The 20666-nt window shown below is 41.5% G+C and overlaps 1 protein-coding gene across 11 annotated transcripts in view; it reads left to right on the plus strand.

Annotated features, from left to right (window-relative positions):
* huwe1 (HECT, UBA and WWE domain containing E3 ubiquitin protein ligase 1) overlaps window positions 1–20666 on the plus strand; it is a 42263-nt gene that overhangs the window by 2775 nt on the left and 18822 nt on the right. For 6 of the 11 annotated variants that reach the window (XM_040153360.1, XM_040153369.1, XM_040153366.1 and 3 more), the window contains exons 3-45: window positions 3186–3235; window positions 3440–3507; window positions 4749–4847; window positions 5745–5951; window positions 6083–6235; window positions 6349–6411; window positions 6578–6655; window positions 6769–6819; window positions 6908–7076; window positions 7161–7261; window positions 7500–7650; window positions 7759–7886; window positions 7980–8120; window positions 8255–8360; window positions 9128–9235; window positions 9317–9418; window positions 9570–9650; window positions 9895–10001; window positions 10933–11110; window positions 11198–11289; window positions 11377–11597; window positions 11735–11792; window positions 11875–12051; window positions 12288–12533; window positions 13033–13166; window positions 13251–13363; window positions 13465–13644; window positions 13804–14020; window positions 14107–14229; window positions 14364–14601; window positions 15062–15409; window positions 16393–16515; window positions 16615–16710; window positions 16841–17110; window positions 17612–17764; window positions 17884–18011; window positions 18133–18214; window positions 18475–18651; window positions 18797–19348; window positions 19507–19702; window positions 19890–20057; window positions 20174–20322; window positions 20422–20488. In XM_040153360.1, the coding sequence (XP_040009294.1) occupies window positions 3463–3507; window positions 4749–4847; window positions 5745–5951; window positions 6083–6235; window positions 6349–6411; window positions 6578–6655; window positions 6769–6819; window positions 6908–7076; window positions 7161–7261; window positions 7500–7650; window positions 7759–7886; window positions 7980–8120; window positions 8255–8360; window positions 9128–9235; window positions 9317–9418; window positions 9570–9650; window positions 9895–10001; window positions 10933–11110; window positions 11198–11289; window positions 11377–11597; window positions 11735–11792; window positions 11875–12051; window positions 12288–12533; window positions 13033–13166; window positions 13251–13363; window positions 13465–13644; window positions 13804–14020; window positions 14107–14229; window positions 14364–14601; window positions 15062–15409; window positions 16393–16515; window positions 16615–16710; window positions 16841–17110; window positions 17612–17764; window positions 17884–18011; window positions 18133–18214; window positions 18475–18651; window positions 18797–19348; window positions 19507–19702; window positions 19890–20057; window positions 20174–20322; window positions 20422–20488 (6376 nt within the window). In that variant the 5' untranslated portion in view covers window positions 3186–3235; window positions 3440–3462. Of the gene's footprint in view, window positions 1–1633; window positions 1922–2041; window positions 2172–3185; window positions 3236–3439; window positions 3508–4748; window positions 4848–5744; window positions 5952–6082; window positions 6236–6348; window positions 6412–6577; window positions 6656–6768; window positions 6820–6907; window positions 7077–7160; window positions 7262–7499; window positions 7651–7758; window positions 7887–7979; window positions 8121–8254; window positions 8361–9127; window positions 9236–9316; window positions 9419–9569; window positions 9651–9894; window positions 10002–10932; window positions 11111–11197; window positions 11290–11376; window positions 11598–11734; window positions 11793–11874; window positions 12052–12287; window positions 12534–13032; window positions 13167–13250; window positions 13364–13464; window positions 13645–13803; window positions 14021–14106; window positions 14230–14363; window positions 14602–15061; window positions 15410–16392; window positions 16516–16614; window positions 16711–16840; window positions 17111–17611; window positions 17765–17883; window positions 18012–18132; window positions 18215–18474; window positions 18652–18796; window positions 19349–19506; window positions 19703–19889; window positions 20058–20173; window positions 20323–20421; window positions 20489–20666 lie in introns of those variants that run through there. The other 5 variants (XM_040153363.1, XM_040153364.1, XM_040153367.1 and 2 more) reach the window with 5 other exon arrangements.

Here is a 20666-nt window from a genome sequence, read left to right on the forward strand (position 1 = left end):
ACTTGATCTGATATTTAAGGGAAAAAAAGATTTTTGCAGAAACAGTTAAAAAAAAAAGATCAAAATGTATTTAATGCCTATGCATTGAATTGCTGCAATTTATATTTTCATATCTGCCAATATACAAGATAATTTCAATATTTGTGATAAGCAAACATCAGCTGATAGTTCATGAATTTCATTTATGATGCTGTGAGTCCCCACCCATCTTAATGTACTCTTTGATTTGCATACAAATAGTGCGCATTTGAATGAAATAAATGGGGATAAAATATTAGGGGAAAAAAATTAAATATAACCAAAAGAAGTGTTTGTTGTTTAAAAAATAAATAAATAAATAAAACATAGGTGTATCAGTTAAATGAAGATCTGCTAAAAGAAGATTGGAAACATTTTTAAAATAATATATGAACAGATGAAACTCAACAGAATGTGTTGACAGGACACGTTATGTAAATTCATAATTATTATCATTTTAAATTTCAAAATCTCAAAACCAAACCTCAGAAAATCACAAGAAATTATATCAATTAACAGATCCTGTACTATTGGGTAAAAAGGCAAGTGCAGAAGGTGCTCGTCTCCAGGTGTGTTAGCTTGTACAGTTGCCCTGTGTCAGCAGTGAATATGGATTGGTGCATCAGTCTTGGATAAAGATGGCATATTTTACATTATTACCACATCCCTTCAGATATTATATCTGAGAAAACGACTTGCTGAAGGCATACTGCGAAGCACTGTTGTGGTTATTGTGTCTCATATTTGGTTGAATTTAATAATACTGCTATTTGGTTAAAATGTATTAATTTAACTCATACCATCATAATGTCAACTACTATTATCAATAGATCATTCAATACAAAAGTCTCGCACAACTTTGATTGTGTAATTTTAATGGTAATATAGTGGTATGGTCTACCAAATAAAACCGCTCCCTTAACAATGTCTACATGTAAACTCCAAATCACCTGAAATAGTCAGTGTCCTACTTTGTTTTATGAGTATTTATTAGGCTGGCTGTAGGAAAATAAATAAACTTGGTTACTGTGTTTTTTGAGATTGGCAATATTGGTCTGGTACATGTGGCAAACCTTTAAAAAAAAAAAAAAACTATTGAACTAACTGAAGAAGAGTTTTCAACATTCAAGTTCATCACTGATATTACTAGTGAGCTTTAATTAGCTGGCATAAACTAGGATACTACATGTCTCTTTGCTCCAATGTTAGCTAGTTTAGCCATAACCATATGTGCTCCAGTTTTAGTAAATATCCTCCTAAAATGTGGGCTGTACTTTTATGCATGTATCAAATACTGCAGCTGTGTTAATGCATTGTGTTTCAGTGTTTCAATACTAAGGTATTTTTGGTTCACTGTTCACAATCAGTGAGGTTGACAGTTGTGCACCTGATAGATTTAGATGAAAATAAGTATTATGTAGTCATATTCATCTTTATTGTAGTGTTTTTGGTAGTATACTGTGGGTGTTTTTGTTGGTCTTAAATTGTTACTGTTATTTTATTTATTTATTTTTTTCCTTCCCCCAAAGAAGGCCAGTGTGTCTATATTAATATGCACTGAATCGATAAACAATGGTTCATTCCCAGCCTTAACGTTATTCACTTTTTGCACACTACCCAGAGTCATGATGACTCTGCCACTAGCTAGTCCCTGTGTACTATGGAAACAAGCGCGGATACTCTACTGAAAATAATACAACGAACGAATGAACGACTTCTTTACTGAGTCGGGAGCCGGTGGTCTATTCGCCCGAACGAAAACTGAAAACAAAACTCGCAGTGTCACGTTAGACCCCTCCGACAATGATTCAGCGAGTTATTATGCGTTTCTGCTTGCTGCTCAACTAACGGTAGCTAGCTTGCTAGCTAGCGCGTGCTACGGCTGTGTTGCTGCGGAACCAGGGTAAGACACAGAGCCTTAGCAAAGTAACGTTAGCTGGTTCCAGGTATTTGACACACACCAATCTTACTGTCGCTGGTCCCCGAGTGGTGTTTACAGTTTAATTTTTACTTAGAGTGGGGAGTGCGGGTTTCTTTGCGGCCTGCGCAGCCCCGACCTAAATTAGGAAATATTCAGGTCAGGACAGCATGGTGAATCTCGGAGATCTGGCTTGACAGTTGTGGCATAAATGGCTAAAACTGCTTGATTTTTGGTTAGTTACTTTTTAGATTTTCGTCGTTGATTACACCACATGACGTGTTTGTGTCTTGGCTGACTTTTGTAAGGTCTGATGGTATTCAAATGCTTTGAAGTATGTCAGGAGAAGATCGTTTGCTAACGTTACCGGTAGCTCAGTGTTAGCTGGTCGGGGGCTAACATCAACTCCGCAGCAAATATTACCGATTAATTTCTTCAATACGTTGAGCTTCCCAGTGTACCTTATTTTGTCAGACGTGTTGCTAGCATGTCACCAAGCAACCCATTCTCGTTTGTGACCAGTAATTGCAGTCCTAAATGTGTACAGTGACTTGTTAACATTAGGTAAATAACGTTGTGCTGTTAGCAAGGGTGACGTTAGCCTCTTAGCTAGGTAGCTATAACTTTAACCTGTCAGCGTCAATTCACTTGAGTTGACGAAGCGCAAGCAGTGAGGTAGCGATCTGTTTAATTCACATATCACTTGAATTTCAAGTAAGTCAAACGTTAGATAAATGTTTTGGGTTATTAAATAGGGCCCTACCAAATTCAATTAACTTTGTGTCGTATGTTGCTAGCTAGACACTAGCCAATGCGCTGCCTGGGTCGGCTTTTTGATGATCAGACCTGGCTCGATAACCGAAACAAATTTATCGTTATCAAATTTAAACCAATGATTATGAGTAATTTAGTAGCTACTACATATTCGTTAAGGGAAATATCCATATACACTGCCATTGTTTATTAGAAGATTACTTTCTCAAAATTCAAGATTGATGGCTGATTGTATTTTGTCATGTGTATTTATCGTACATCATGTACGCATTTCCATATATATATATAATCAGAATGCACTGTTATGCCTCCTGTTATGTCTTGGATACTATCCAATTAATTTACAGCTTTACCCACAGCCTTCTTTTAAACCATACTTTCTTGAGATTGATGCATCCCATAACTTGGTGTACACAAAAAAAATCTGTTATGTGGGACACTGTTGCTTTATTGATTTTTACCATCATTTTTACAGGTAACGTGACTGGAACATGCTGTTAAGTGGGTATTGCCAAATTATTTTCTGTAAGTACATTTCATACTTCAAGCTGTGTACAAGCCCAAAGTTATTTATTCTTTTATCTGAATGTTTCATTCGTTTTAGAGTATTTAGTTGTTTAAAGTGCAATATTTGGCTTATTTGCTAATTGTAGTTCTAAGTAGTTGTCTACCATAACATTGAATTCAGAATTACATGTTGTTTTAATATACATGGAAATTTCTCAACAGGAGCAACAAACAGATTATCGACAATGAAGGTCGACAGAAGCAAGTTAAAGAAAACTCCTACGGAAGCTGTGAGTATGCATAATACTTGCTGTTTGATCATTCCTAACCTCACTAGTCCCTAATTTCTATATAAGTGGGATACTCAGGCTGAGCTTTACTATGGTCAAATGTGATGGAAACCCATCAGAATGGGGGCAGAGCCCAAGTGATTTTGTGTATAAGAGGAGAGTTTAGTAAAAGGTGTTGCTTACACTGATGTGTTTTGAGATTTACACAAACAGCAATAGACGCTGCTCACCTGGCCCTCTGTGTCCAACCATCTTACTTTGGCTGCTTCTTTTAACACTCCTCCTTTACAAAATGATGGCACACCAAAGCAGCACAGAAAACAAGGATTAAGCAGTCAGTTACTAACCTGGGTGAGAATATGGCTGTACTTCCTGTAGGTGCCTCAATAAAAGTCACAGCAGTGGTAAGCATTTGAGCAGCAGTAGGACATTTTTAGTTGCATAGCACACAGCAATTGCATCTCTGACATTATGTCAAGGGAGAGCAGGTCACAAAACCGTTAAGGCTTTGATCTATAGGATCAAAATATTGCAGGTCAGTGTGGTTTCCCCTTACTGTGAGTTTACAGAGGAAATGCAAATTTTAACCTCTTTGCATGTCACACTCACTAGTCTGACTCACCAGATGTAGACTGAGAGTATAAGCCCGCCATCACCCGCATGTCTCACATGGCATTCTCCCTTTTCGCTTCCCCTGCCTGTTGCTGTTTTCAAAATCCGCTTTGCTATGGAAAACAACAACAATCTCTGCGATAGCAACCTACACGCTGAAAATGCCAAGTTTTGATGAAGAATTGGATCATATAATCACATAGTTGACATATGTCTTTTACTATTTTATTTTTTTGTGGCGTTTTCTTTGCAGGGGAATTAGCCATTTAAATCATAGTGATCACGTCCCCACATGCAAATGTTCCACCAAAGCAAGTTACGGACACTAATTTGCAGGGGCACTGTAGCTGCATCCTGGGCTTAGTGCCACCCAAGACGATTGTGATTGGTTTAAGGAAATACAAACAAGCCAGAGCGTTTTTTGACCCCCCCCCCCCCGATATAATAGAATGATAATGGGTTCAGCAAGACCCATGTGACGCAGTGCTGTGGAGATAGATCTAGCTATGCGAGAGTACACTGTTGCTAAAGCCTGCTATACTGTGCTATTCTGTGATAGTAGAAAAGAGGCATAGTTGGTAGTGGGGTTCTGCTTGACTAATCATTTTGTACTCCTTCTGAACCAACAGCCTGCTGACTGCAGGATACTTATAGAAAAGCTCAAGGCATGTAGTGATGAGCAACTGCTGGTTGAACTACAGCACATCAAGACCTGGAACATTGGCAAGGTAAGCGACAAAGAAAAGATTGAGGGAGGGGCACGTCACTCTCTCTCTTCTTTGGAAACTCAGTCATAAGTGTACCTGTTATGATAGGGGTTTCTGCTTGTCAACGATTGTGTGGAGTATCATGGATGTAAGAGGTGTATACCTAGAATTTGACTTGAATTTTGTACTGTAACACCTCTTAGAGTACGTCTATAGACTAAACCACCTCATTTCAGAATTGCTGCTTGCTTGCTTATGGTCACAATGTTGTATGGAAAGAGTTTTAAATAGTGATTTAATCAAGGTTCATCGATACTACATTTTAACCGATAGTCCTTCTCATGTTGCAAGATTTTTTTTTTAGAGAAGTTTTTTTTAAAGATTTTAAGATTGCAACATCGTCCAACAAAATCAACATAAATACAGCTTAGTGACAACAGCATTGCTGTGTGATAAGCTATTTTGACATTTAAAATTAGGGATGACAGGAAAAACTGGAGACAAAAGAAAGTTTTCTTCCTAACTTAACGCAGACAGCTGTGACTGGGAAGGCTAGATACAAAATGGTTCTTCTGAGTGATTCCTCTTCGGCCTCCCAGTAGGCCTCACAAATAAAGAATAAAATTGGCTGCTGACAAAAACGGGTATACAGTGAGTGCAGAGATTAGGAAAGCAATGTTGATATCATCCTGAATATAAATAGAATGGAAGTCCCCTGGATGGGAAAAAAGCCAACTAAGAAATTATCATCTATGAGAATAAGGGTCATGGCGTTTCACATTAGGTATGCTTTATAAAATTGATCATATGCTTGGTTTGGACTTCACATACTCAGAAAACATGGGGGAAAATAGAAAGGTCTGGGATACTTAACATTTATTTGATTTGATTGAAATTATTTTTGTCTGTCTTCAACAGTGTGAGCTGTACCACTGGGTGGATCTGCTGGACCGCTTTGATGGCATCCTGTGTGATGCAGGCCAGACAGTGGAGAATATGTCATGGCTCCTGGTGTGTGACCGTCCCGACAATGGACAGCTCAAAGCCCTGCTTCTGGCTGTGCTCAACTTCACAGCCCTGCTCATTGAGTATAGCTTCTCTAGGCACCTCTACAGCTCCATAGAGGTAGGCTTGCACTTAGAACACTCACAGCCACTACTCTGCCTTTCTGAACTGTGCATATGTCACAGAGGAAAAAGTAAAACAGCTCACTAACTTTAACCTTCTTTTATCTACCAATCCCATTCCCTTTACAGCACTTAACCACCTTGTTAGCATCATGTGACATGCAGGTGGTCCTGTCTGTACTGAACCTGCTCTATGTGTTCAGTAAGCGCTCCAACTATATCACAAGACTGGGATCTGACAAAAGGACGCCTCTGCTGGCCCGTCTGCAACACCTGGCTGAGGTCTAGTGAATGCCATTGTTTTCTTCTTGCTATGATTCCAGCTGTTCCTCAAGAGAAAGAGCTTTATTGTTTAGTCCGTTCTCCCTCTCTCCTTTTTTTTTTTTTTTTTTTAGAGCTGGGGAGGAAAGGAGAATGGCTTTGGTCTGGCTGAGTGCTGCAGGGATCTGCCAATGACGGTAAGAATTTTACAGTAATGTTCAATTACTGTCTCTGTGAACTACCTACGACTGTAGCACCACTACTACTACTACTACTATAATTAAGAGCTGTCAAATTAGATTAATTAACCTCTATTTATAAACTCTTTCCCTACTATACTGCCCCCTCTTGGTCCATGAGCAGAAGTACCCGCCCAGTGCCACCACACTGCACTTTGAGTTTTACGCTGAACCGGGCCCTGAGGTCAAAGTAGAGAGGAAGGTAAAGATCAAGATATTAATTTATGCAATGATTATGTATTAAAAACTAAATGTGGATTATTGTGGTGATGGCTCAACTTCATCTTAATCCTTTCTGAACTTTTATTTCCCCAGCAGACAAGTAGTAACACACTGCACTATATTCACATAGAGCAGCTTGACAAGGTACAGTCAGATTTGAATTATGCCATTAACAATGGAGTAATAATAACATGGGTTCTTCAGCTTAAATATGGTGTCCTGTGTCTCTCAGATTTCAGAGAGCCCATCTGAGATCATGGAGTCGCTGACAGTGATGTATAACATCCCTAAAGACAAACAGACCCTGCTGTTCACACACATTCGACTGGCCCATGGTTTTTCAAATCACAAGAAGAGATTGCAGGCTGTCCAGGCCCGACTGCATGCTATCTCTATACTGGGTGAGTAGAAACCGCCTTCTTAAGATAAAGTGACAAATGGTTTTGCTCCAAGTTTTAACTGATGACTTTTTCTGTTCTTTGCAGTGTATTCAAATGCACTTCAAGAGTCAGCCAACAGTATTCTGTATAATGGCTTGATAGAGGAGCTGGTGGATGTATTACAGATTACAGACAAACAGCTTGTGGTAAGAAAATAGTTTGCCTTTTCTGCTTAATCACTGTCATTACACTAAATGCCTATGCCACACTAGCTGTAGCACTGTATTTGTAAACTCACATTAGATATCTTTTGCTGCTTTTCAGACCAAGATTATTTTCAGATGATTTTGATTGTGTATATTCTTCAGTGTCAGTGCAGCAGCATTGTCAAGTCTGGTTTAATTTTTTGTTCTCTGAGATACTGTATTTATTTTTATTCTTCAGGATATCAAGGCAGCATCTTTGCGCACTTTAACTTCGATTGTCCATCTGGAGAGGACGCCCAAACTTTCCAACATCATCGACTGCACCGGCACTGCCTCCTACCATGGCTTTTTGCCTGTGTTGGTGCGCAACTGTATACAAGCAATGATTGGTGAGAAAGCGGCGAGAAGTTTTTGTGTAACAGTCTAGTGTTATGCAGAAGAAAATATGATAGTTAAAATGGAAGCTTGTTTGTTAACCTTGCATTTCTGTTTTCTAGATCCTCTGATGGAACCCTACCCACACCAGTTTGCCACTGCCCTCTTCTCATTCCTCTACCACTTGGCTAGCTACGATGCTGGAGGGGAAGCCCTTGTCTCCTGTGGCATGATGGAAGCCCTCTTGAAGGTACATCCTGATCCTGACAAATTGTCAATACCAGTTGTAGTTTTCTTTTCAAAAAGTTAAAATTTGCCATTTTGTTATCTTTTACTTTGTTAGGTGATCAAGTTCTTGGGTGATGAGCAGGACCAGATCACCTTTGTGACACGAGCAGTACGGGTCGTGGACCTCATCACTAACCTTGACATGGCTGCCTTTCAGTCCCACAGCGGCCTTTCCATTTTCATCTGCAGGCTAGAGGTTGGTTATGCACTTAGCATTTCTCTATTTCTAACACTGCAGCCTTCAGCTACAGAGTCACTGAAACCTCTACCAAACCTCAGGACTCACTCATTCCTCTCTTGATCACTCTCTCAATCACTTTGTAAACATAGCATGAAGTGGACCTGTCGAGGAAAGAGTGCCCTTTTGTCATCAAGCCAAAGATTCAGAGGCCTAGCGCAGCTGTGGAGTCTGAGGACATGGACACAGACATGGAGAGTAAGTCACTATTCCTTAGACCTATGGAAGGTTCTCATTGGGGCTTACAACGGATATTTTAAATTTGATTTATATAATAAAATTGTTTTAAAAAAAAAACAAAACAGACATTCGATTGTGAAAATTAATGTTCGATTGTAGGGGGGAAAGGCATTACTGTGGCTGTCTGCCTCGTGAGGGCCTGGGCTGCTGCACTGAATGATGGACAGGAGTCGCACAACGTCACTTTCATTGATTGAAAATAAAATATGGGTCAAGCTGAAACATGCAAACAATTAAACAACAGCTGTGTGGTAACAATGGCAGAGAATTTACAACCGTACTTGGCCGTAGAAGGAGTGATTTGCACTCTAAGCGATTTAAAAAGCCCCTTTTGGAAATACTTTTGGTCAGGAGATGGCAAAATTGTGGCTCCTTGAAATAAAATTTAATGTAAGCTACAGTTAGCCTACCATTCCCCAACTAGCAACCTGAGGGCACATCTCGAAAATATGCACACAAGTTAGTTATGTCTCTCGTTGGGTTTGCCCTCTTATGGACATAATGTGCAAAAATAGATATTCGAATGGTTCAAAGCTATGTTTTATTTATTTATGTATATATAAGGAATAATCAAACATAATTTTTGGCTGATTTTGACACCTTAAGAAATTAAGATCTCTAAATCGAGGCTGTAATTTAAATTCTAGGCTTTTGGTCAATATTTCCAAGTCATAAAGAATCTCTCGGGTATAGTGTTAATTTGCCAACATTATGTATTCTCAAAGTGTCAGAAGTTGCCATGGAAAGCAGCCCTGGACCTTCAACATCTTCTGGCTCCAGACCAGAGGGAGACCACCGAATACAGAGCAGTGCTGCTAACACGCCTCGTGCAGGTACACACAGCGCAACCTTACAAGAAACAAACACTTGTCACTATTGCATTCTATCATCACAGTGGCACTCTGTCTCTCTAGGTATGCAGTGTATCCCCCAGAGGGCTGCTCTGTTAAAGTCAATGCTAAATTTCTTGAAGAAAGCCATCCAGGACCCTGCCTTTTCTGATGGTATCCGTCATGGTGAGTCATTAGCATCCTCTCACTTGTTCTATAGATGAACTCCTGGTTATAGGTGTTGAATGGATTCATAAATTGTTGTCTCAAGATCTATACTTTTCATTGTGCAAATGTTGACTGTTAATGTGTGTATCTGCACCCCCTTTGTCTCAAGTAATGGATGGGTCCTTGCCTACCTCACTCAAGCACATCATCAGTAATGCAGAATATTATGGCCCTTCGCTCTTCCTCTTAGGTGAGTTCACAGTAGCCTCAGAAAAACCCTTCAGGTACTCTTCTAACTGAGCTAAGTGCTCAGTCAGAAGTTCATTCAGAGATGCAAAGTTTACGTCTATTAAACTGTGTATTAACTGGAAAAGGTAACTGAATGTGATGATATTTAACTAGTATTTTTTATGTCAAATTTGTTGCCATTGTTTTGGATCATGATGTCCTTTTTTCTTTCCCCCCTGCTCTTGTCTCCTCTTTTGGGTCTGTAGCGACAGAGGTTGTGACGGTGTTTGTGTTCCAGGAGCCATCCCTGCTCTCCTCCCTGCAGGATAATGGTCTCACTGATGTCATGCTGCATGCCCTTCTCATCAAAGACGTGAGTTTACAGCACTGCCATCATGTGCTTGTGTTTTTTTTTTGTTTTTTTTTTGTTTTGTTTTTTTTTGTCTCTGACATGTCACGACTGGTCAATATTATGTTTTTATTTTCTCTCATTCTCTCAGCACATGCACTGAAATTGATATCTGAATTGTTTCAGCTGTCTCCATGCAGTATAATCAATAGATTACCCTTTTGCTGAGCACTTCATGTGCTTTGGATATTGTCATTGTAAAAGGGTTGCCCTGGGTCTGTAGGTCAGGGTTCAGACCTGTGCACGTATTAAATTGACAAAACTATAAGCTTTAGTGTGAAACTGTTATCGAGCGGTCGTAATATCCAGTCACCTCCAGACGGATCAAAACATAACTAAACCCCTGAATGGGGAGAAATTTCCTTTTGTTTTAAAGCTGGATTTCACATTACATTGCAGTACTGTGAATGCCACAAAATGTATGTTGTAATATAGCAGACTTGCATGAAAATTTTAATTTAATCATTTGCGAGAACCTCCCTTCCTTCATGCTGCCCATTGATTTGCATTATTCACTCATGTACAGAATTTCTGCGGACTTGTCATACTGGTTCCTGATGTGTGATTTAATGCTGTTGGCTATTCAGCTTTGTTTCAGTTTCTCCTTTTTATTGTAAAAATTAGGATTCTGAGAATAAGAACATGCTTTAGAAAGAAATAAAATGTGCAAGGATAACAGTCTGATAAGATGACCTGTGATTTACAACGATGCAGGTCATTGAGTTTTGTCTAAAAAGAGTTACAATGCGCGCCAGCACTGTTAAAAGAACACAGGTCAATAAAGGGTGAAGGATGGATGGGGAAAAGGGTATTAGTTTGCTCATCTTTAACACCTTCACCCTTTTCTTCTTTTTTCTTCTTTTAGTACATGTTCTTCATTGTTTCTTTTTTCCAGGTTCCTGCTACCCGTGAGGTGTTGGGTTCTCTGCCCAATGTGTTCAGTGCTCTGTGCCTGAATGCAAGAGGCCTGCACTCCTTTGTTCAGTGCCAGCCATTTGAGCGCCTCTTCAAAGTGCTTTTATCCCCTGACTACCTGCCTGCCATGCGACGGCGACGCAGCTCTGACCCTTTGGGTGAGTTGGACTGTATGCGCTGTGTTGTTCAGATTTTCCTGTGTGGAACCTGCTTGAATGGCTGACATGTTCTGTGTTTGGCTTCAGGTGACACTGCATCCAACTTGGGCAGTGCTGTGGATGAGCTCATGAGACACCAACCCACTTTGAAGACTGATGCTACTACTGCCATTATTAAGGTAGTGTACCTTTTTTAGTTAACAAGCACTCTTTAAAGTATCACTGCAGGATTCGGCAAGATAATTAAAGATAAATTGGTGTTACAGTTACTGGAGGAGATCTGCAACCTAGGAAGGGCCCCTGAGTATATCTGCCAGAAACCATCTATCCAGAAAGCAGATGGCACTGTGGCGGTGCCACCAGCACGCTCCAGCCACGCTGCTGAAGAAGCTTCAAGTGAGGATGAAGAGGAAGAGGAGGCCCTCCATACGTTCAGCCAACAGCAGGGGGAACCAGAGAGCAACAGACAGTCAGTGCCACTTGAACTGTATGACGCTGAGTTCATAACACAATAGAATAGAGCAACAGCTCTTTAAAGACTCTGATATTTTTTCAAGTCAACTGACTAAATTTCAAATATTTTGGTCAGTAGTCATCATTTTGATGATATGTGGATTCTTGCAGGGTGGTGGGCACTGAAGAGCGGATACCCATTCCTCTAATGGATTATATTCTGAATGTGGTGAGTATTTAAGTATTTAAGTTGTAAAGCAATGCTCTCATTTCTCAGTCACTCATTGATTTGCGATGCTCATGTTCTCCAGATGAAGTTTGTTGAGTCCATACTAAGCAACAACACCACAGATGACCACTGTCAGGAGTTTGTCAACCAGAAGGGGCTGCTACCTCTGGTTTCTATTCTGGGCTTGCCGAACTTGCCCATAGACTTCCCCACTTCTGCTGCCTGCCAAGCAGTGGCTGGTGTCTGCAAGTCCATATTGGTGAGCACAAAAGATCATTGTTGTGATATTTATTTATTAATTCATTCAATCATTCATTCAATCATTCATTCATTCAATTAATCAATCAATCAATCAATCAATCTAGAATGGCACACATTAATATATAAGTGTTGTTAAAGTGCCAAATTTAGCCAAAAACTCAGTTTAATCTGCAAGAAACATCTGCTTGCTGAATTTAGACTGAAGTTTATTTTCTCCTACATCTTCCCCCTTAGACTCTTTCACATGAGCCTAAGGTACTCCAGGAAGGCCTGTGCCAACTGGACAGTATCCTGACGTCTCTGGAACCACTTCACCGACCAATTGAGGTGCCTGGTGGGTCTGTGCTTCTCAGAGAACTGGCTAATGCGGGTCATGTCACCGACGCGACCTTATCAGCCCGTGCCACACCACTTCTTCATGCGCTTACCGCCGCACACGCCTACATCCTCATGTTTGTCCACACGTGCAGAGTAGGACAGGTAAATATGGATACATTTTCTTATCAAACAGATTAGACACCCCCTTACCCTACTGTAATAACATAAAATCACTTGATTGCACGTAAATCTCTGTTCATCTAATTGTTATTTTTAGAAACAATTGGCTGCATCAGTGATAGTGTAAAGAGAGTGAATACCCATGAAATCATTTAGTTTATTTATTTTAAACCAATTTAGATAAATTTGCAGAGGATGTATATTGTTTAAAAGATACAGAAGCCTGTATATCAGTGTTAAGAACAATAAAACATCCAATAGAATGACTCATTTTTATAAGCATTATATTCCACAGAATTACCTTTTTATAACTAGTTTTAACCCCAGAATCTAATCTATTCCTTGCATCCCTCGGTAGTGATGTTACCGAAAATTACCCAGAATTGTATTAATGTTTTCAAGCTGTGGAGGGGTCTTCAAATTTGTGATCATTTTAGAATGGTTCAAAAGCTCCTAATGTGTCTGTTCTTTTTCTGAACAGAGTGAGATCAGGGCTATCTCAGTCAACCAATGGGGCTCCCAGCTGGGCTTGAGTGTTCTCAACAAGCTCAGTCAGCTCTACTGCTCTCTGGTATGGGAGAGCACGGTGCTGCTGTCTCTCTGCACACCTAACAGGTGAATCCCTTATCATTTACCCCCTTTATTTTAACTGTGCTGTCAGCTGTAACCATCTTAACGCCTCTTGCCTGTCCCCAACAGTCTGCCACCAGGATGTGAGTTTGGCCAGGCTGACATGCAGAAACTTGTGCCCAAAGAGGAGAAGCCATCTGGTAGCACGGCAGCAACCACAGCCTCTGGCTCCAGGAGAACTGGTAATATAACCATTTAATTATGTTTACTGAAAACAGCAGTGTTCTACCATGTCCCTGGGAACAGCCCGCAGCATCATCAGTCTCCTACCTTTATCTAACAGAGACTGAGACATTGTCTGTGGATTCATCTGCCGGTGGGCTGTTGGAAGGCATGGGTCTAGATGGGGACACCTTGGCTCCCATGGAGACAGACGAACCCACTGCAACAGACCCTAAGGCCAAGTCCAAACTTACCCCAGCTATGGCCACCCGCATCAAACAGATTAAACCGCTACTCTCTGGTAAAATCATCTCCATGACACATAATCAATTTTTTTTAAATGTCTGTTACTATTTTAACAGTTTTTTTTGTTGTTGTTTTTTTTTAATTTAAACACTGTCTTAAATCAACTAAAAACCAGGAGTTTATTGTCTCACTTACCTCCCTTTGTCTTCTCCAGCTTCATCTCGACTAGGCAGGGCTCTGGCAGAGCTCTTTGGCCTGTTGGTGAAGCTGTGTGTGGGCTCTCCAGTCCGCCAACGACGCTCCCACCATGCCACAAGCACAGGCACTACCCCCACACCTGCTGCCCGAGCCACTGCCTCTGCTCTTACCAAGCTCCTCACCAAGGGTCTAAGTTGGCAGCCCCCACCATACACACCCACCCCTCGGTTTAGGTAAAAGCAGACTACCCCCCATCACTGTTTTCCATGCTTAATATGTGCATTGTGCAAAGAGGTGATAAGTGTTTTTTGTCCGGCAGGCTTACTTTCTTCATCTGCTCAGTGGGCTTCACATCTCCCATGCTATTTGATGAGAGGAAATACCCATACCACCTCATGCTGCAAAAGTTCTTTTGCTCTGGGGGGCATGATGCCTTATTTGAGTAAGTCCCAACATATGCAGTGACATATCAAGATCAAGAACCATACTGTATCCTCAAATGTTGCTTGCTGATATCCGTAATCTTATAATTTCTATGTTTTTTTTGTTTGTTTTTTTTTGGTTGCTTTTGTACAGGACATTTAACTGGGCCCTATCAATGGGTGGGAAGGTGCCTGTTTCTGAGGGACTGGAGCATGCTGATCTACCAGATGGGACAGGGGAGTTCCTGGATGCCTGGTTAATGCTGGTGGAGAAGATGGTGAACCCAAGCACTGTGCTGGACTCACCCCACTCGCTACCAGCTAAAATGCCTGGGGTCACACCCACCATGCCCCAGTTCAGCGCCCTACGGTTCCTAATAGTTACCCAGAAGGTCAGTATCCCCTTGACCTAGTATTCAAATGAGTTTGTTGTTACCTTCGGATAGAACTTGCAAGTTTATGTTTTCTATATGGGAAGTCAGCTAAACATAATGCATGGCATTCAAGTGGTTAATCTTGTGGGAATATGGTAGCAAGGGAAACCGCAAGATTCCGCTTTGCTCTCTTGTCATAAATGGTTCTCTTGTTGCATTTCTGCATTTTAATATTAGGACCTCAGCAACTTTTAAAATACCTAAACATAAATGGAACAGCATCAGTCAGGTCATTTGGACTCCTTGTGAACATGATAAACAGGACCCTGTGTAATGCAACATACTCTTTTTCTCTCTCTCTCATACACATTCTTGTATAAGCCTCCAGGTTTTCCTTCCTAGGGATGAGAGTTGGAGGATTTGTCATGAATGTATGTTGTTGGTGTTATTATAGTAACACAGTCTCTCCTTCATCAAGGCTGCTTTCAGCTGCATCCGCAGTCTGTGGAATAGGAAGCCACTGAAGGTGTATGGAGGCAGGATGGCTGAATCCATGCTGGCCATCCTCTGCCACATCTTAAGAGGGGAGCCTGTTATCCAGGAGCGCCTGGCTAAGGAGAGAGAGGGGACAGTGCGCCCAGATGACGAGGGGGCCTCCACTGGTTCTTTGGGACCCAGCGGGGCATCCGGAGCACCTACAACAGGTGGAGAAGCACCGGCAGCTACTGGAACAACTTCTGGAGGACCAGCAGGGGGTCCAGCTGATGATTCAACCAATTCTACCCCCCGCCGTGAGCCCCAGGTTAACCAGGCTCAACTTACACAGGTATGTGGGAAACCTGTCTGACGTTCTGGCATCTTTCTGTGTTGATTTATGTTGTTGTTTGTTGCTTTTTATCATCATTAGAATAAGGTACTGTTTGTACACTTCTTGCCTTAATACTGGGCTTTCTTCTTTGGGATAATAGTCCAGGAATAACTAGAGAAAAACTGTGTACATTTGTTTCTTTCTTTCTCTATTTTGGTCTTGAATTGTGTGGTATTGTTTGCAGTTTGACAGACAGCTTTTCCTGCTTACCAGCTGTGGTGTGTTCCTGCAGCCTTGTCAGTATTTTCAGCTTGAAGGGCCACTACAGCAGACAGTTTTAACAGCACAGGTTTACTGCATAATTACATAACCAGGTGGCCATGTAAGCAGGAGACTAAAACAGATATGCTGTGTTTACCAATCGTCCTCCCCCATATCCTGCATGCTCTGAATCCTGGGCCACCATTTGTTTTATAACAGGGAAGATGCAGAGGGAGAGGGAGGCACGCACAGGTCCGCCAGCAGCAGCTCCAGCAGGTATCAGAGCCATCAGGGAGAGGAAGAGAAACTGAGAGGAGAGGTTGTTAGATGGAAATAGTAAAGGATAGAGAGGTTGGAGAGGGAGAACTGATTGAACATGGAAAGGGAGAGAGGAATTTGGACCAGATTATTGGAATGTTCAGACCTTTTTGAGGCACAATATCCGGATAGAGTTGTTAAGGTAAAAGGTTTGATTAGGTGTTTTTACAGAGGTTGTGTGTAGAGGCCTCTCAGTCATGATTTTAAAAAAAAAAAAAAAAAAAAAAAAGGGAAGACCAAGGACCAGGTACAAGACTGTATCTTCGTCCTTCATAATGATAGCAGGTGTCTGACTATCCCTCATCTTAACGACATTTTTCCATCCTGATCATAATTTCCCCTTTGTATTTGCCCTTTTGTTCATAACACTTTGTTTATTTACTCTTGTAAAAATAACGTTCTATTTTTTTGTGGTGATTTAGCTGATGGATATGGGTTTCTCAAGAGAGCATGCCATGGAGGCCCTACTGAACACCAGCACCATGGAGCAGGCTACAGAATACCTACTTACACACCCTCCTCCACTTCTTGGTGGAGCAGTAAGAGTAAGGCTTCAAAGACAGAAATGCATGCACTTGTTTATTCTTTGTAACTTTCATAAGTCTAACTGAGGCAGCTGACATTGTTGCTCTGGTTCCATCTAGGACCTAACTATGTCAGAAGAGGACCAGATGATGAGGGCCATTGCCATGTCACTTGGGCAAGAGGTCAGCATGGAGCAACGCTCTGACTCTCCTGAGGTGCGTCATTCTCAATCTTCAAATTACATGGAAAAACCGTTTTGCTCAAAATCATCTGTTGCTTAAGTTAAACCTCATGAACGAAAAACTTAACTTTTAACTGTTGATATTATTTCTGTGACTGCATCAGGAAGCAGCACGTCGGCGTGAGGAGGAGGACAGGAGAGCCAGAGAGCGGGCAGAAGAGGAAGAGGCCCGCTGCTTAGAACGCTTCATGGAGGCTGAGCCACTTGACCCCCAGGAGCTGCATACCTTCACTGACTCCATGCTGCCTGGCTGCTTCCATCTTCTGGATGAGCTGCCTGACACAGTCTACCGACTCTGCGACCTGCTAATGACTGCCATTAAGAGGAGTGGCCCGGAGTACAGAGACCTCATCCTCGGCCAGGTTGTCCACCAGGTGAGAGGAAAAATGCATCTTTAAATTTCAGTCTACTCCGTGGAGCCTATTATACATGAATGGTCAGAGTTAAGATCCAGTGATGTAGTGAGCCATGGAAAAGGTTTCAGTTCATTCATATATTGTGTTTCCAGTTTCCTATTGTATGGCTAATATCTGCAATCAAGGTGCTGGCTTTACAACCTTGGTGGAACACTTTTACTGACATGTTCTTTTTGAAAGCTTTAATATCAAAGTGAGAGTTGTCAGATGCAGATTTGCACTTAGTTGAATACAGTTTGTTTTTGTAATTCATTGTATTTTAGAGTAAACGCTATGCGAGTACCTGGCATATCTTTAATTCAAATGCAGCTCTGTAAGCAATTATGCATCATTGTGTTTTATCATTCATCACATGACAGTGAAAACTTCTTTTAAAATCATCTTGAAACTGTGAGCTTTGAACAAGTCCTGACAGTAGAGGCATGTTTTTACCAGACTGATTGTGTTATTGTTGTTTAGGTGTGGGAGGCAGCAGACATACTGATAAAGGCGGCAGAGCCCCTGACAACCAGTGACACAAAGACGGTGTCTGAATGGACCAGACAGATGGCCACATTGCCCCAGGCCTCCAAGCTGGCAACACGAATTCTGCTTCTCACGTTGCTCTTTGAGGTAAGAGAAACACAATGAAAGTTCTAGCCTTAATGTTCACTCGTAGAGGATGAAATCATTTTCTGTCATTGTTCATCTAAAAATTCCAAAAAGTCATTCATTGTTTTCTGTTTTGAAAGGAACTGAAGCTGTTGGGTGCCAGAGTGGTAGAGAACAGTGGGATTCTTGATTTGCTGATTAAACTGCTTGAAGTTGTGCAGCCCTGTTTGCAGGCTGCTAAAGAACAGAAAGACATCCAGACACCAAAGTGAGTTTTGCACAGCCTTACATACCCTTGGCACTTGTAAATGTTACACCAGTTTTTCATTATGAGATCTAACGTTTATGACTTTGTATTTAGTATATAAAATGACTTACTTCTTCTGCAGATGGATCACACCAGTACTGTTGATCATTGACTTCTATGAGAAGATGGCAGTCTCTTCAAAGCGCAGAGAACAAATGAACAAGGTACAAGTCAACCTTGCAAAACTAAGCCAGAGATACAGATTACAAAAGTATTATACATAAAAAGTTAGAGCTACTTAAAAGTACAGGTATAGACAACCATGTTGGAAGAGGATTAAAAAAAACGATACTTTTTGTATGTTTTTACTGGACAGCACGTCGATACTTAATGGCAATAAACTGTGCATTACATTGTTAGGTATCGGTGTTATTTTGTGCACCTTTTTTGTACAATTAGTGAATTCTCTCCTGGTTTCAATAAGTATCTGCAGCCCAATGGGAATAACTGGCGATGGTTTGATGACCGCTCTGGCCGTTGGTGCAGCTACAGTGCATCAAACAACAGTACCATTGACTCAGCATGGAGGGCTGGGGAGAGCAGTGTCCGCTTCACAGCTGGACGCCGGAGATACACTGTGCAGTTTAACACCATGGTGCAGGTATATACATATATTTAAAGATTTTTCTCCACTGCAAGAGAACACAGAGAATATTTTTTTAAAAACCTATGAATTTCATTTCATGGTTAATTATGTTTAGTAGAGTTTTCTGGGTTCCTTTGATTAAATCCACACTCTCGGGCAGGTAAACGAGGAGACTGGTAACAGGAGGCCAGTGATGTTGACTGTCCAGAGAGTGCCTCGCATGCCCAAGCCTGCCAAGAGTGGTAGCATTACTGACTCGGAGAGAGAAGAGGCAGACAGGAGCAAAGCGGAGGAAACCCATACTGACCTAGACTCAGGGGCAGCAGTGGAGATGAGTGCTCCTAAAGAGGATTCCAGCCAGCTGAAGGAAACCACCTCTGGCACCTCATCTACCCTGGAGTCTGATTATTCTCAGGGCTCCGATATTGTTGTACAAGGCCTTACTGAGGACATGACCACTGTTCTTATTCGGGCCTGTGTCAGTATGATAAGTGTTCCTGTGGACCCAGACACCCTCCATGCCACACTGCGTCTCTGTTTACGCCTGACACGTAATCATCACTATGCTATGATGTTTGCTGAGTTGAAGAGCACACGGATGATTCTTGGGCTGACGCAGAGCTCCGGTTTCAATGGCTTCACTCCACTTGTTACTTTGCTGTTCAGACACATCATAGAAGATCCAGCTACACTGCGGCACACCATGGAAAAGGTTATTCTATTCTCATACTGCTTAAACAGAGCTCATAGGATATGAAGATACTGTTGCCTGTCATCACCTGTTTGTTTTTGCTGAATATGGCATTTTCTGAATACTACTAAGTTGAGATGGTAACATAAAAAAAATTCCTTGACAATATGTTGCCATAGGTGGTGAGGTCAGCTGTGACCAGTGGAGCAGGCAGTACCACCTCAGGAGTGGTGTCAGGCAGCCTTGGTTCCAGAGAAATCAATTATATTCTTCGTGTCCTGGGCCCTGCCGCATGCCGTAACCCTGAATGCTTTGCTGAAACCGCCAGCAATTGTGTCCGCATTGCTCTGCCTGCACCACGTGGAGCTGGCACTGGTGAGTGTGCAAGCTTTTGGTAGGCTTTAGCTGTAGTAGATGTAGTAACTTAATTAGATTTGAAGTTACTACTGAATTGCTCTTACAGATTTATGTAGCTATTCGGTTGTGTCTCAATTTTTTTTAACCCCAATAAGCTCATACTCAAATCTTTTTCTTTTTTTTTTTTCTTTTTTTTTTTTTAAAGCATCTGATGATGAGTTCGAGAACCTTCGAATTAAGGGGCCAAATGCAGTGCAGTTGGTGAAGACCACTCCTCTGAAACTCTCCCCCTTACCTCCTATCCCTGACACTATCAAGGAGGTCATCTATGACATGCTCAATGCTTTGGCTGCCTACCATGCTCCTGAAGAACGTAAGACATGCTATTAAGATCCCAAAAAGTGTCTATTTGAAGGGTGTATGCGTAATTTGAATGGAAATAGTCATTTGAACATTTCAGCTAAACGTGTGCTTTTGTGTGTGGCACAGCTGAGCGTCCAGAAGAACGTGCAGCAGCGGTACCTGGTGGTCAAGACCTATGCCAGATATTGCAGGATGTTGGTGATGACGTTTACCAGCAGTACCGACTCACCCGGCAAGGCAGCGACTTTGACTCCCAGTCTGCATTCCATATCAATGTGAGTCTAAATGACAAGTAGTCCCTTTTAGCTTGTGCATTGAAAAGTGAAATGTGTCATCTTCTCATTTAATAATAGAGCCGTGTCTCTTTCTCTCAGACTCAAGTGTTTGCTGCTGATGGAGGTGTGGCTGAGTCTTCTCAGTCTGGCACACCACAAGGAGAAGGTGAGACTCAAACCATACAACTGCAAAGTAACTACACATATAAACAGGAGAGATAAGAGTATCTGCGGTTATCTCTCCTCACATAATTTGATTAGCTGTCAGTCTGATAGCTTTGTTGTTGCCATTAGTGTCATTTATAGCAAAGCAGTGTATGAAATGGTAAAAAGTCTGTATTTTA

Source organism: Xiphias gladius, chromosome 18, assembly GCF_016859285.1.
Source record: "Xiphias gladius isolate SHS-SW01 ecotype Sanya breed wild chromosome 18, ASM1685928v1, whole genome shotgun sequence".
NCBI classification, from domain to species: domain Eukaryota; kingdom Metazoa; phylum Chordata; class Actinopteri; order Istiophoriformes; family Xiphiidae; genus Xiphias; species Xiphias gladius.